General features: G+C 43.7%; 1 protein-coding gene across 1 annotated transcript in view; it reads left to right on the forward strand.

Moving 5' to 3' along the window:
- Positions 1 to 14,528, forward strand: part of si:dkey-106n21.1 (solute carrier family 23 member 2) — a 77,020-nt gene that overhangs the window by 15,796 nt on the left and 46,696 nt on the right. Inside the window, exons 3-5 of the mRNA XM_014125661.3 lie at positions 1,204 to 1,361; positions 7,032 to 7,203; positions 13,171 to 13,352. Coding sequence (XP_013981136.1) covers positions 1,204 to 1,361; positions 7,032 to 7,203; positions 13,171 to 13,352 — 512 coding nt within the window. The remainder of the gene's footprint in view (positions 1 to 1,203; positions 1,362 to 7,031; positions 7,204 to 13,170; positions 13,353 to 14,528) is intronic.

Consider the following 14,528-nt stretch of genomic DNA (forward strand, 5'->3'; position numbering starts at 1 on the left):
TCCACAGGTGGGGGTTGTGCTTACAGCCCAACACCGTGCAGGACGTTTGGCATTTGCCAGAGAACACCAAGATTGGCAAATTCGCCACTGGCGCCCTGTGCTCTTCACAGATGAAAGCAGGTTCACACTGAGCACGTGACAGACGTGACAGAGTCTGGAGACGCCGTGGAGAACGTTCTGCTGCCTGCAACATCTTCCAGCATGACCGGTTTGGCAGTGGGTCAGTCATGGTGTAGGGTGGCATTTCTTTGGGGGGGGGCCGCACAGCCCTCCATGTGCTCGCCAGAGGTAGCCTGGCTGCCATTAGGTACCGAGATGAGATCCTCAGACCCCTTGTGAGACCATATGCTGGTGCGGTTGGCCCTGGGTTCCTCCTAATGCAAGACAATGCTAGACCTCATGTGGCTGGAGTGTGTCAGCATTGATGCTATGGACTGGCCCGCCCGTTCCCCAGACCTGAATCCAATTGAGCACATCTGGGACATCATGTCTCGCTCCATCCACCAACGCCACGTTGCACCACAGACTGTCCAGGAGTTGGTGGATGCTTTAGTCCAGGTCTGGGAGGAGATCCCTCAGGAGACCATCCGCCACCTCATCAGGAGCATGCCCAGGCGTTGTAGGGAGGTCATACAGGCACGTGGAGGCCACACACACTACTGAGCCTCATTTTGACTTGTTTTAAGGACATTACATCAAAGTTGGATCAGCCTGTAGTGTGGTTTTCCACTTTAATTTTGAGTGTGACTCCAAATCCAGACCTCCATGGGTTGATAAATTGGATTTCCATTGATTCTTTTTGTGTGATTTTGTTGTCAGCACATTCAACTATGTAAAGAAAAAAGTATTTAATAAGATCATTTCTTTCATTCAGATCTAGGATGTGTTGTTTAAGTGTTCCCGTTTTTGAGCAGTATATTAACATGTCATAAGTCATTACAAAAGGTGTAGAACTGCAGGAAATTACCTGCAAAACGGCACATTTTTGCTCTCTACCCCATGACAAAATGAGTAGAATTGCAGGAAATTAACTGTAAAACATATATATCATTTCTCTACACCGTGAAGAGGGAGGCCACAAAAATGTTTTGCCATGCTTGTGTTATGCTAGTATAACACAAGCATTTGCACACCTGCATGCTGAAAGCTCAGGGCTAACATGTCTTTGACACATTTCGGTCTTTCTTCTGCTTCTGTCAACAGCATTATATCCTGGCATTCGGTGGCATCATTGCAGTGCCTCTGATCCTGGCTGAGCCTCTCTGTATCGGAAACAACAACGCCGCCAAGAGCCAACTCATCTCCACCATATTCTTTGTGTCGGGTGTGTGCACATTGCTTCAGACCACTATCGGAACCAGGTAGTTAGTCCTTAATAGCTTACCTTTCACGTAAGGGCACACACATACAGTTGAAGTCAGAAGTTTACATACACTTAAGTTGGAGTCATTAAAACTTGTTTTTCAACCACTCCACAAATATCTTCTTAACAAACTATAGTTTTGGCAAGTCGGTTAGGACTTGGTACATGACGCAAGTCATTAATCCAACAATTGTTTACAGATTATTTCACTTACAATTCACTGTATCACAATTCCAGTGGATCAGAAGTTTACATACACTAAATTGACTTTGCCTTTAAACAGCTTGGAAAATTCCAGAAAATTATGTCATGGCTTTAGAAGCTTCTAATTGACATAATTTGAGTCAATTGGAGGTGTACCTGTGGATGTATTTCAAGGCCTACCTTCAAACTCAGTGCCTCTTTGCTTGACATCATGGGAAAATCAAAAGAAATCAGCCAAGACCTCAGGAAAAAAAATTATGACCTCCACTAGTCTGGTTCATCCTTGGGAGCAATTTCCAAATGCCTGAAGGTACCACGTTCATCTGTACAAACAATAGTACGCAAGTATAAACACCATGGGACCACGCAAGTATAAACACCATGGGACCACGCAGCCGTCATACCGCTCAGGAAGGAGACGCGTTCTGTCTCCTAAAGATGAACGTACTTTAGTGTGAAAAGTGAAAATCAATCCCAGATCAGCAAAGGACCTTGTGAAGATGCTGGAGGAAACAGGTACAAAAGTATCTATATCCACAGTAAAACAAGTCCTAGATCGACATAATCTGAAAGGCCGCTCAGCAAGGAAGAAGCCACTGCTGCAAAACCGCCATAAAAAGCCAGACTACAGTTTGCAACTGCACATGGGGACAAAGATCGCACTTTTTGGAGAAATGTCCTCTGGTCTGATGAAACAAAAATAGAACTGTTTGGCCATAATGACCATTGTTCTGTTTGGAGGAAAAAGGGGGAGGCTTGCAAGCCGAAGAACATAATCCCAACCTTGAAGCACGGGGGTGGCAGCATCATGTTGTTGGGGTGCTTTGCTGCAGGAGGGACTGGTGCACGTCACAAAATAGATGACATCATGAGGCAGGAAAATTATGTGGATATATTGAAGCAACATCGTAAAGACATCAGTCAGGAAGTCAAAGCTTGGTCGCAAATGGGTCTTCCAAATGAACAATGGCCCCAAGCATACTTCCAAAGTTGTGGCAAAATGGCTAAAGGACAACGAAATCAAGGTATTGGAGTGGCCATCACAAAGCCCTGACCTCAATCCTATAGGAAATTTGTGGGCAGAACTGAAAAAGTGTGTGCAAGCAAGGAGGCCTACAAACCTGACTCAGTTACACCAGCTCTGTCAGGAGGAAGTGGCCAAAATTCACCAAACTTATTGTGGGAAGCTTGTAGAAGGCTACCCGAAACATTTGACCCAATTTAAAGGCAATGCTGCCAAATAGTAATTGAGTGTATGTAAACTTCTGACCCACTGGGAATGTGATGAAAGAAATAAATCATTCTCTCAACTTTTATTTTGACATTTCACATTCTTAAAATAAATTGGTGATCCTAACTGACCTAAGACAGGGAATTCTTACTAGGATTAAATGTCCGGAATTGTGAAAAACTGAGTTTAAATGTATTTGGCTAAGGGGTATGTAAACTTCCGACTTGTATATACACTGAGTGTACAAAACCGCTGCACCACTCGGGCTCCCAAGTGACGCAGCGGTCTAAGGCACTGCATCTCAGTGTAAGTGGCATCACTACAGTCCCTGGTTCGAATCCAGGCTGAATAACATCCTGCCGTGATTGGGAGTCCCATAGGGCGGCGCACAATTGGCCCAGCGCTCTCCGGGTTTGGTCAGGGTAGGCCGTCATTGTAAATAAGAATTTGTTATTAACTGACTTGTTTGACATTAGGGCTAGTACTTACTTCGACCCAGGTGCAGAAACACAGCAGGCAGAGGTAAGGATAAATCCAGAATAATTACTTAAGGTCTTCATAACAAAGCAAGGGCACATGAGAACAGTGAACAAAACATGAGACTTGAGCAACTGGCCTAGTCTACAGAGGAACCTAAATAGTCATCCAGCAGGTGATCCCAATAAGCCCAATCAGGGTCACCTGGACACTAGAGGAAACCCACGGGTGCTCTCCAGTGGCAACCACAGGTAGTACACTCCAGGTAGAAACCCTGACCTGTGACAACTTTCTGAGTTAAATAAAAGTTAAATAAAAAATATTTCAAAAAGAACACCTGCTCATTCCATGACTTAGACTGACCAGGTGAAAGCTTTGATCTCATATTGATGTTACTTGTTTAATCCACTTCAATCAGTGTAGATGAAGAGGAGGAGACAGATTAAAGAAGGATTGTTAAGTCTTGAGATAATTGAGACATGGATGGTGTACGTGTGCCATTCAGAGTGGGCAAGACAAATATTTAAGTGTTTTTGAAATGTGTATGGTAGTGGAAGCCAGGCGTACCGGTTTGTGTCAAGAACTGCAACCCTGCTGGATTTTTCACGCTCAACAGTTTCCCGTGTGTATCAAGAATGGTCCACCACCCAAAGGACATCCAGCCAACTTGACACAACTTTGGGAAGCATTGGAGTCAACATGGGCCAGCATCCCTGTGGAATGATTTCGACACCTTGTAGAGTCCATGCACCGATGAATTGAGGCTGTTCTGATGGCAAAAATGGTGGGGTGCAACTCAATATTAGGAAGGTGTTCTTAATGTTTTGTACACTCAGTGTATAGGCCTCAGTGTATAGGCACAAGGATGTATAAATGCAAACACATGTAGGAGCCTACTTTAACTCCACAAAGGCTTAAAAGAACACAGACAAGGCTGTGTGCATGCATGCTTGACTAGACACGCAATTGTGCACACATCTGAAACCAAACACACATCTGAACCCAAACACACATCTGAACCCAAACACACATCTGAATCCATACACACATCTGAACCCAAACAGAGATCTGAACCCAAACAGCGATCTGAACCTAACATAAATACTTCTCTAAACTCAGCAAAAAAAAGAAACGTCCTCTCGCTGTCAACTGCGATTATTTTCAGCAAACTGAACATGTGTAAATATTTGTATGAAGATAACAAGATTCAACAACTAAGACATAAACTGAACAACTTCCACAGACATGTGACTAACAGGAATGGAATACTGTGTCTCTGAACAAAGGGGGGGTGGGTCAAAATCAAAAGTAACAGTCAGTATCTTGTGTGGCCACCAGCTGCATTAAGTACTACAGTGCATCTCCTCCTCATGGACTGCACCAGATTTACCAGTTCTTGCTGTGAGATGTTACCCCACTCTTCCACCAAGGCACCTGCAAGTTCCCGGACATTTCTTGGGGGAATGGCCCTAGCTCTCACCATCGGATCCAACAGGTCCCAGACGTGCTCAATGGGATTGAGATCTGGGCACTTCGCTGGCCATGGAAGAACACTGACATTCCTGTCTTGCAGGAAATCACGCACAGAACGAGCAGTATGGCTGGTGGCATTGTCACGCTGGGGGGTCATGTCAGGATGAGCCTGTAGCAAGGGTACCACATGAGGGAGGAGGATGTCTTCCCTGTAACGCACAGCATTGAGATTGCCTGCAATGACAACAAGCTCAGTCCGATGATGCTGTGACACACTGCCCCAGACCATGACGGACCCTGAACCTCCAAATCGATCCCGCTCCACAGTGCAGGCCTCGGTGTAATGCTCATTCCTTCGACGATCTACGCGAATTCGACCATCACCCCTGGTGAGACAAAACCGCGACTCGTCATTGAAGAGCACTTTTTGCCAGTCCTGTCTGATCCAGCGATGGTGGGTTTGTGCCCTTAGGCGACGTTGTTGCTAGTGATGTCTGGTGAGGACCTGCCTACAAGCCCTCAGTCCAGCCTCTCTCAGCCTATTGTGGACAGTCTGAGCACTGATGGAGGGATTGTGCGTTCCTGGTGTAACTCGGCAGTTGTTGTGCCATCCTGTACCAGTCCTACAGGTGTGACGTTTGGATGTGCCGGTCCTGTGCAGGTGTTGTTACACATGGTCTGCCCATGCGAGGACGATCAGCTGTCCGTCTTGTCTCCCTGTAGTGCTGTCTTAGGCGTCTCACAGTACGGACATTGCAATTTATTGCCCTGGCCACATCTGCAGTCCTCATGCCTCCTTGCAGCATGCCTAAGGCACATTCACACAGATGAGCAGGGACCCTGGACATCTTTCTTTTGGTGTTTTTCAGAGTCAGTAGAAAGGCTTCTTTAGTGTCCTAAGTATTCATAACTGTGACATTAATTGCCTACCATCTGTTAGCTGTTAGTGTCTTCATGACCGTTCCACAGGTGCATGTTCATTAATTGTTTTTTGTTCATTGAACAAGCATGGGAAACAGTGTTTAAACCCTTTTCAATGAAGATCTGTGAAATTATTTGGATTATTTACGAATTATCTTTGAAAGACAGGGTCCTGAAAAGGGACGTTTCTTTTTTTGCTGAGTTTATTTCCATCTAGGTAATCCTTTTGGAAATATATGTCTCCAGTTCTAAGTAAAGTAAAGTTCCAGACAGCTTAATGCCCTAATGTACAGTATAGTGAGGACAGGGATAGGGCCTGGGCCTACCACAGTTTAAGAATGATTCCTGTCCAAAGCCTTATGTTGAGTTTCCATGAGTTAGAGCTGAAGAGCCCAGGTGCAGGATTGGTCAGTATGGTATTATATCACTATAAGACCAGACAATCACCCAGATGAGTCTATCACAGCACAGCAGTTATGTATCATCAACATAACATAATAGCTACCTTATTTATTTAAGCTGGTTTGAACTAATACGTGTCCCCTCTAGTAGTATAGGGTAATGACACTGAACAGGCACTAAGTATACTAAACATTAGGAACACCTTCTTAGTATGGCGTTGCCGTTCTTGATACAAACTAGTGCGCCTGGAACTTACTAAAGGCACTTCAATATTTGTCTTGCCCATTCACCCTTTGAATGACACACATACACAATCCATGTCTCAATTGTCTCAAGGCTTAAAAATCCTTCTTCAACCTGTCTCCTCCCCTTCATCTACACTGATTGAAGTTGATTTAACAAGTGACATCAATAAGGGATCATAGCTTTCACCTGGATTCACCTGGTCAGTCTTTCATGGAAAGAGCAGGTGTTCTTAATGTTTTGTACACTCAGTGTATCTCAACTGTTGTAAGACCAAAATGGGTTGGTTGTATAAGGCTAAACCACTGGACCAGGGATGCATCCAGTGGAAGAAATCAGGCAAATAGGCACCTACAGTAGCTACCCAACCAGCTACCCAACCAGCTACCTTACTAGCTACCCAACCACCTACCCATTTCAATGAAGCTTATCGTTACTATACATAATTTCTTGGCTCCAGATATCAGGGATCATTCTGTGACCTTTGAGGCGACATTGGGATAATATTGGGTATGTCGTGATCGAGTTAACTTGAGCTTCTTTAACAATCTGCATCTATACACCTTTAGGTCAAAGGTTAGCTAAACTCATCTAAAGAGCCCAGGGTACTCTTTTAAACTTAAATCTTATTTGCTACCAGGCAGACCACTGGTAGATGAACCAGACCATTCCACCCTTAACCCATGCATGCTACTGGTTGCCTCTTTCTTTCCACAGGTTGCCAATCCTCCAGGGGGGTACCTTTAGCTTCATCACCCCCACCCTGGCCATACTTGCTCTGCCTAAGTGGCAGTGCCCTGCCCCCAGTGCCATGTCCCAGCAGATTCAAAATGCCACTGGCTCCCTGCTAATAGACTCTGATGAGGTGTGGAAGTCACGCATGAGAGAGGTATGTTTAAGGTCTAGATCCAACAAGTGATATACAAAAACCTCCTGAACTAATATCACATAGCAGTATAACTCAAGACTAAATAAAATTGTATTTTTTTGCCTGGAGTAAGTGATATATTGCTAACACACTGTCTGAACTCATGTCCATACCACTCAGGACACTAAATCAATTGTACTAAGTATCGATAGCACTTCTTTTTTCCCCTTTTTTCCCCCTTTATTTAACCAGGTAGGCAAGTTGAGAATAAGTTGTCATTTACAATTGGGACCTGGCCAAGATAAAGCAAAGCAGTTTGACACATACAACAACACAGAGTTACACATGGAGTAAAACAAACATACAGTCAATAATACAGTAGAAAAATAAGTATATATACAATGTGAGCAAATGAGGTGAGATAAGGGAGGTAAAGGCAAAAAAAGGCCATGGTGGCGAAGTACATACAATATAGCTGTCACGTCCTGACCAGTAAAAGGGGTTATTTGTCATTTTAGTTTGGTCAGGGCGTGGCCGGGCTACAGTGACCATCCAGCCAGGACGGGTTGTGCAGGCCGTGCGCCCTAGACCTCCAGTGCGTCTCCAAGACCCAGTGTTCCCAGGGCCTGCTCTGCGTACTCTTCCTCCAGTGCGCCACCATAGCCCAGTATGTCCTGTTCCTGCTCCCCACACTAGCCTGAAGGTGCGTGTTACTAGTCTGGCACCTCCTAAGCCAGCCCCACGCATCAGACCTCCAGTGCGCCTGCACAGTCCAGTACGTTCTGTTACGGCTCTCTGCACTCCCCCTGAGGTGCGTGTTACTAGTCTGGCGCCTCCTATGCCAGTCCCACGCATCAGGCCTCCAGTGCGCCTGCTCAGCTCTGAGCCTCCAGCGACGCTCTTCAGCCCTGAGCCTCCAGCGACGCTCCTCAGCCCTGAGCCTCCAGCGACGCGCCTCAGCCCGGAGTCTCCAGCGACTCCTCTCAGCCCGGAGTCTCCAGCGACGCCCCTCAGCCAGGAGCCTTCAGCGATGCTCTTCAGCCCGGAGTCTCCAGCGATGCCGCGCAGTCCAGAGTTTTCTGAAGGGGAGCTACGCCCAGAGCCAGAGCCACCTGCGTAGTGGGAGGATTGGGAAGGGGGGGTGTAGCACAGGGACCGTCGTTGACGGTGGCCACCCTCCCTTCCCTCCCTTTAAGTTTGGGGTTGTTTTGTGTTTTTTTTTTTTTTTGGTGCATTCGAGGTGCATGACTTTGAGGTGCATGACAATAGCAAGTAAAACACTGGAATGGTAGATTTGCAGTGGAAGAAAGTGCAAAGTAGAAATAGAAATAGAAATAATGGGGTGCAAAGGAGCAAAATAAATAAATAAATACAGTAGGGGAAGAGGTAGTTGTTTGGCCGAAATTATAGATGGGCTATGTACAGGTGCAGTAATCTGTGAGCTGCTCTGACAGCTGGTGCTTAAAGCTAGTGAGGGAGATAAGTGTTTCCAGTTTCAGAGATTTTTGTAGTTCGTTCCAGTCATTGGCAGCAGAGAACTGGAAGGAGAGGCGGCCGAAGGAGGAAGGAGGAGGAGGCTTGAATCTGTTGTTGACTTGGCTTTCGAAGACCTTAGAAAGGCAGGGTAGGATAGATATAGGTCTCTAGCAGTTTGGGTCAAGAGTGCCCCCCCCCCCCCCCTTGACTCACTTTACATCCAGCATTCAGGTATAATGGTTTGACTTATTACTTGTTAGAATATCTTATGTATCTCTATGCATGAAATTGTCAACTGTCTCAAACTGAGGCTCCCGAGTGGTACAGCGGTCTAAGGCACTTCATCTCAGCGCTAGAGGCATCACAAACCAGACCCTGGTTTGATTCCAGGCTGTATCGTGACTCGGAGTCCCATAGGGCAGCGCACAATTGGCCCAGCGTGGTTAGGGTTTGGCTGGAGTAGGCCGTCATTGTAAATAAGAATTTGTTCTTAATAACTGACTTGCCTAGTAAAATAAAATTGTTGGGTGCACTTTCATTTAATTGTGCACCTAGCAAAATATTGTTTAGCGATGTTTCTGAAATGTACAATGTCTGGAAAGGGGGTACCAAGTCAGTTGCATAACTGAATGCAGCCAACTGAAATGTGTGTTCCACATTAATTAATACAACCCCTCTGAATCAGAGCGGTGGGGGGGCAGTTGTATTTGGTGTTAACTGCCTTTGCTCAGGGCCAGAAAGGCAGATTTTTCCACCTTGGCTACATTGGATGGCAGAATTTGCTAAACAACTGCCCTCCCGATTGATACAAATCATCATGATATCATTCTGCCAGGTAGGCTTACTTTGCAGCCGACATTTAATGCAGAATTAGCTAAACAAATGCCCTCCCAATTGATTCAAATCATCATGATATCATACTTTGCAGCCAATAATTAATTGGGAAGATTTTGGGGGAAAGCCTTTAGAAATCTTCATTCAAACAGTGCCAAATGTAAAAAACAATGTAGTTGTTTCAACTAATTATTATTAATGTCACGATTCCCACCGATGGTGGCGCCCCCTCCTGCTCGGGTGGCGCTTGGCGGGTGGCGCTCGGCGGTCGTCGTCACCGGCCTAGTAGCTGCCACTGATTCCCTAGTGGGGGTGATTAGCGGGGCTATAATTATTAGCTGGCCCGCCTTCTCTTTGTGCAGGATTGTTTATTCTGTTGTATGCTTGTGTTTGCGCTTGTGCGTTGGTTTTGCACCGACTGTGTTTTCCCCTGTGTTTGGGGCACTTTGTTTTGTGTGCGTGCTATTCACTGTTTGAGGTGGCTTGTGTTTGTTCGCCTCTTGGCCCATTAAAAGCCACTACCCTGTACTCGCTGCTTCCTGCGTTTGATTCCTCACCCACGACGCCCGAGCATTACAACTAAGTAACTGGTTCCACAGACTTTTTTGTTTTTGTTTAAAGAAATATGTCCTAAACTTAGCTCCAACTTGAGAAAACATAGGCAAAAAATCTGTCGACTTAAAATTATGTTTGCTCAAATGTTCATTTAACTCGAAATTATTATCTGAGCATCTTACCTAAAAAAGGCTACAGAAGTAGTTACACATAGAGTGCTATTAATAACATACAACATTTTCAACTTACATGATTACATTGTGCATGCTCATTTATACAGTAATTAATGTTCAACATGTCCTCTCCTGGGATTTGAACTCACAACCTCTCGGTTTATAGCATTCCGATCTTCCTGCTACGCCACCATGTCTGTGTCAATTAATGATTTCACCTGTATTTTTACACTTTGCACTTAAGAGTAAATCTCAGCTCTGTTAAAAATACACTCAAGAAAAACTATTTTATTTATCATTGTGATTAAGGAGTACAATTTAAACAGAGTAATATGCCCCACCAACATTAGACAACTATAAGTATAAAACTAAAATAGGTAGTGTAAATCAAATCAATGATGAGAGAAGACTCAGATTAATTAACTGATAATTGACACAGACATGGTGGTGTAGCTGGAGGGTTGAAGTTCAAATCCCAAGTGATGACATGATGAATAATTGTTAGTGTGTAAATGAACATGCAAAATGTAATCATGTACGTCAATGTGTGTCAAATATGTACGTTGAAAACATTATATGTTAAAAGAATTGTGTGTTTGTAACTAATTCCACAGCCTTTTGTAGGTAAGATTCACAATTGATCATTTCTAGTTGAATGAGCATATGAGACAAGTTGAGCAAACACATCATTTTAAGTTGACTGAATTTTGGCCTACGTTTTCTCAAGTTGGTAATACTTGGACCGAAAAGTTAAGTAATCTAAACAAGGCTGTGGAACCAGTTACTTAATAATAATTAGTTGAAACTATATATTTTTTTACAGTGCATGATGAATGAATTGTGCATGGCAAAGATTTAACGAATACTTCAGACCAAACTTTTTTAATACCTGGTTTGCATACCCATTGTTGCCTTAGTTAGAATTTACTGGTAGATATCATAAGTTGAAACGTCTTTCCTACCCTACCGGCTGCCGATGTCATTCAATTCTGTGAGCTGCTCCATGCCACAACCAGTTGAGAGCTGCAGGCTCTTGCTGCCTGATATTCCGGTGAAACTAGCTATGTGTGCCTGGTGCATGTGAATAGAGTTCACGTGCTTTGCGATTGTGTAGGCTACTTTGTACATTATTTCTCTATTGAATTACATAATTGATACGGCGTATACCTCAGCTATACTACTTTGATACACATCAGTGGCGATTAAGAATATGAGTATGAGCATATGCAATGCCCAATGACATTTTTTGGGGTATACCGTACATCTTAATATACCTGCGTATATCCCCCACTACAACTCTGTATGTACTGTGTCTATATCCAATAGTGAGTGCTAAAAAGCTAACAAACTGTCTTTTTTTTCACTGAGTTTCTTTAGTCTTCGTACTGTAAGACTTTAAAAATGCATTATGTATCCTCAGCTGCAGCTTGTCACAGAGCATTTCAGATATTTCAGCCCTCATCAGGTATGAGTCACTGCCTCTTATATAAGCCTTAAAAGTCATTAGAAACTACACCTAGTCCTCAAGGGAGGCCCTTACAAATATACTTGACACTGACAATTTTAGGGCTTAGGCAAGATTAATTACCTTAAATAGTTTGCAATTCAGTGCCTGTGTGCTGTGTGTTTATTGCTTCCCCCCAAATATTTGATTGAAAACATTGGTAGTTTAGCGAAGACAAGTCTGGACAGTAATTCCACCCAATGCATCTTTTACACATTGACAAGACAGGTTTGATGTGTTTTTTTTGTTTTACAATTCACAACACACCCTAAAACATTCAACGTAAAACGTTCACCCTAAAACGTGTTGATAGATGTTTATAGTGAATGTTGATGGATGTTTATAGGGAATATTGATTGATTTTAATAGGTATGACAGATGTGATTGTACTTCGTAACTCTTGCGTTGTGTTTTTAAAGAAAGGAATGCCCAGCCAGCAGCCCCAGTTGATTGATATTTATTTTGACAAGAAAAGCACATTATAGTGCATTCGGAATGTATTCGGACCCCTTGACTTTTTAAATATTTTGTTGCGTTACAGCGTTATACTGTAATTAAAAAAAAATACAAAAAGTCTTCATCAATCTACTCACAATGCCCCATAATGACAGAGCAAAAATCGTTTTTTTTACATTTTTCAAATGTATATATATAAAAACATTAAATATCACAGGTATTCAGACCCTTTACTCAGTACTTTGTTGAAGCACCTTTGGCAGCGATTACAGCCTCGAGTCTTGGGTATGAAGCTACAAGCTTGGCACACCTGTAAATACGTAATTAGAATGCACTATTTTAGAACGTAACCTACCACTTGCATGTCAATATCAGACTGGGATAAATTGAAGTTTGCAATCGCCCCTATCTGTAAGCATGACCAATGTCTAAAACGTTTCACTGGGATGCTGGCCCATGTTGACTCCAATGCTTCCCGCAGTTGTGTCAAGTTGGCTGGATGTCCAGTGGGTGGTGGACCATACTTGATACAAACAGGAAACTGTTGCGCTGGGAAAACCCGGCAGCTTTTCAGTTCTTCACACACTCGAACCAGTGCGCCTGGCACCTATTACCATACCACTTTCAAAGGCACTTAAATATGTTGTCTTGTCCATTCACTCTCTGAATGGCACACATACTGTACACCATCCATTTCGCAATTGTCTCAAGGCTTAAAAATCTTTATTTAACCTGTCTCCTCCGCTTCATCTACATTGATTGAAGTGGATTAACAGGTGACATCAATAAGGGATCATAGCTTTCACCTGGATTCACCTGGCCAGTGTATGTCATGGATAGAGCAGGTGTTTCTAATGTTTTGTACACTAAGTTTATTTCTGCAGTGGCAAGTGGAAACATAACCAACCCTCTTACATAGGAAATACATTAGCTTCCAGAGAATAAAGCTAATCCAGTCTCACGCTAATCTCTTTGCCTTGTCATTCACAGATCCAGGGGGCTATCTTGGTGTCTTCCCTGCTCCAGCTAGTCCTGGGCTTGTCAGGTCTAGTGGGTCTGGTGCTGAAGTTTATCGGGCCCCTGGCCATCGCTCCCACCATCAACCTCATTGGCCTCTCACTCTTCATAGAAGCCGGGAAGAAATCTGGGGCCCACTGGGGAATAGCTGCCCTGTGAGTAAAAGGCATTTTGCAATATTCCTGTGAAAACTGACTTTCACTGTTGTTGAATATTCAATGGAGAAGTGCAGAGGTATTGAACAGGTTGCTCGAGGCTTCACTTGGCGCCACAGCACTCAAAGTTCAGATAATTTGACACTTGTTCTGTGACCCATGCAACCTTGAGGCGAGAAAACCATTAATAATAAGAGGGGCCTGACAATGACCAAGCCTTCTTGTAGGTCTATAGACGCTCTGTTTTTGTAGCCTTTTGAATGCAAAACCAAATATGTGACCGACCGGCTCGATTCTGTCTTATGTAGCAACATTTTAAATTGTGTTTTTTACATTGGATAAAAGTAGAGTCTCAGAGCTAGAAAATGGTATATCATACACTACAGTTGAGGAACAATGGGAAAGTTATTCTGCTTGAAAAGTTGCTAAACTTTGAGAAAATTACCTGTGAATATTTGAGTACACCTACTGGAGAGCGCTTTGTCTACACCCATTTAGCATCGTTCACACCCTCTTAAACCTTAACCCCAACCATCTCTTTCATATATAATGTGCTAAACAAGTGAGTACGGTAGTGTACTAAACTATCACGTTTCAGGTAAGACCCAGATGCAGACAGTGTCGAAGTAACAACAGTTTATTACTAGTACAGAGGCAGGCAAAATGACAGGTCAAGGGCAGGCAGAGGTCAGTAATCCAGATAGGGTGCAAAAGATCCAGAATGGCAGACAGTCTCAGGGTCAAAGCAGGCAGGGGTCAATAATCTAGTGTGGTGTGGCAAAGTACAGAACGGCAGGCAGGCAGGCAGAATGATCAAAACCGAGAAAAACAGGAACTAGAACAGACAGGAGCAAGGGGAAAACCACTGGTAGGTTTCACGAAACAAAACGAACTGGCAACAGACAAACAGAGAACACAGGTATAAATACACTGGGGATAATGGGGAAGATTGGTGACACCTGGAGGGGGGTGGAGACAAACTCTATGTAAACTGGAAACCACATATCCTGAGGTTGCATTTATTGTAACTGGGGATTTTAACCTCTCTAGGGTAGGTGGCACCAAATCGTCCCACCTACGCAACAGCCAGTCTAATCCCGTGGCGCGATATTCAAATACCTTAGAAATGCTATTACTTCAATTTCTCAAACATATGACTATTTTACACCATTTTAA

This window comes from Salmo salar, chromosome 10, assembly GCF_965601325.2.
Source record: "Salmo salar chromosome 10, fSalSal1, whole genome shotgun sequence".
Classification (NCBI taxonomy): domain Eukaryota; kingdom Metazoa; phylum Chordata; class Actinopteri; order Salmoniformes; family Salmonidae; genus Salmo; species Salmo salar.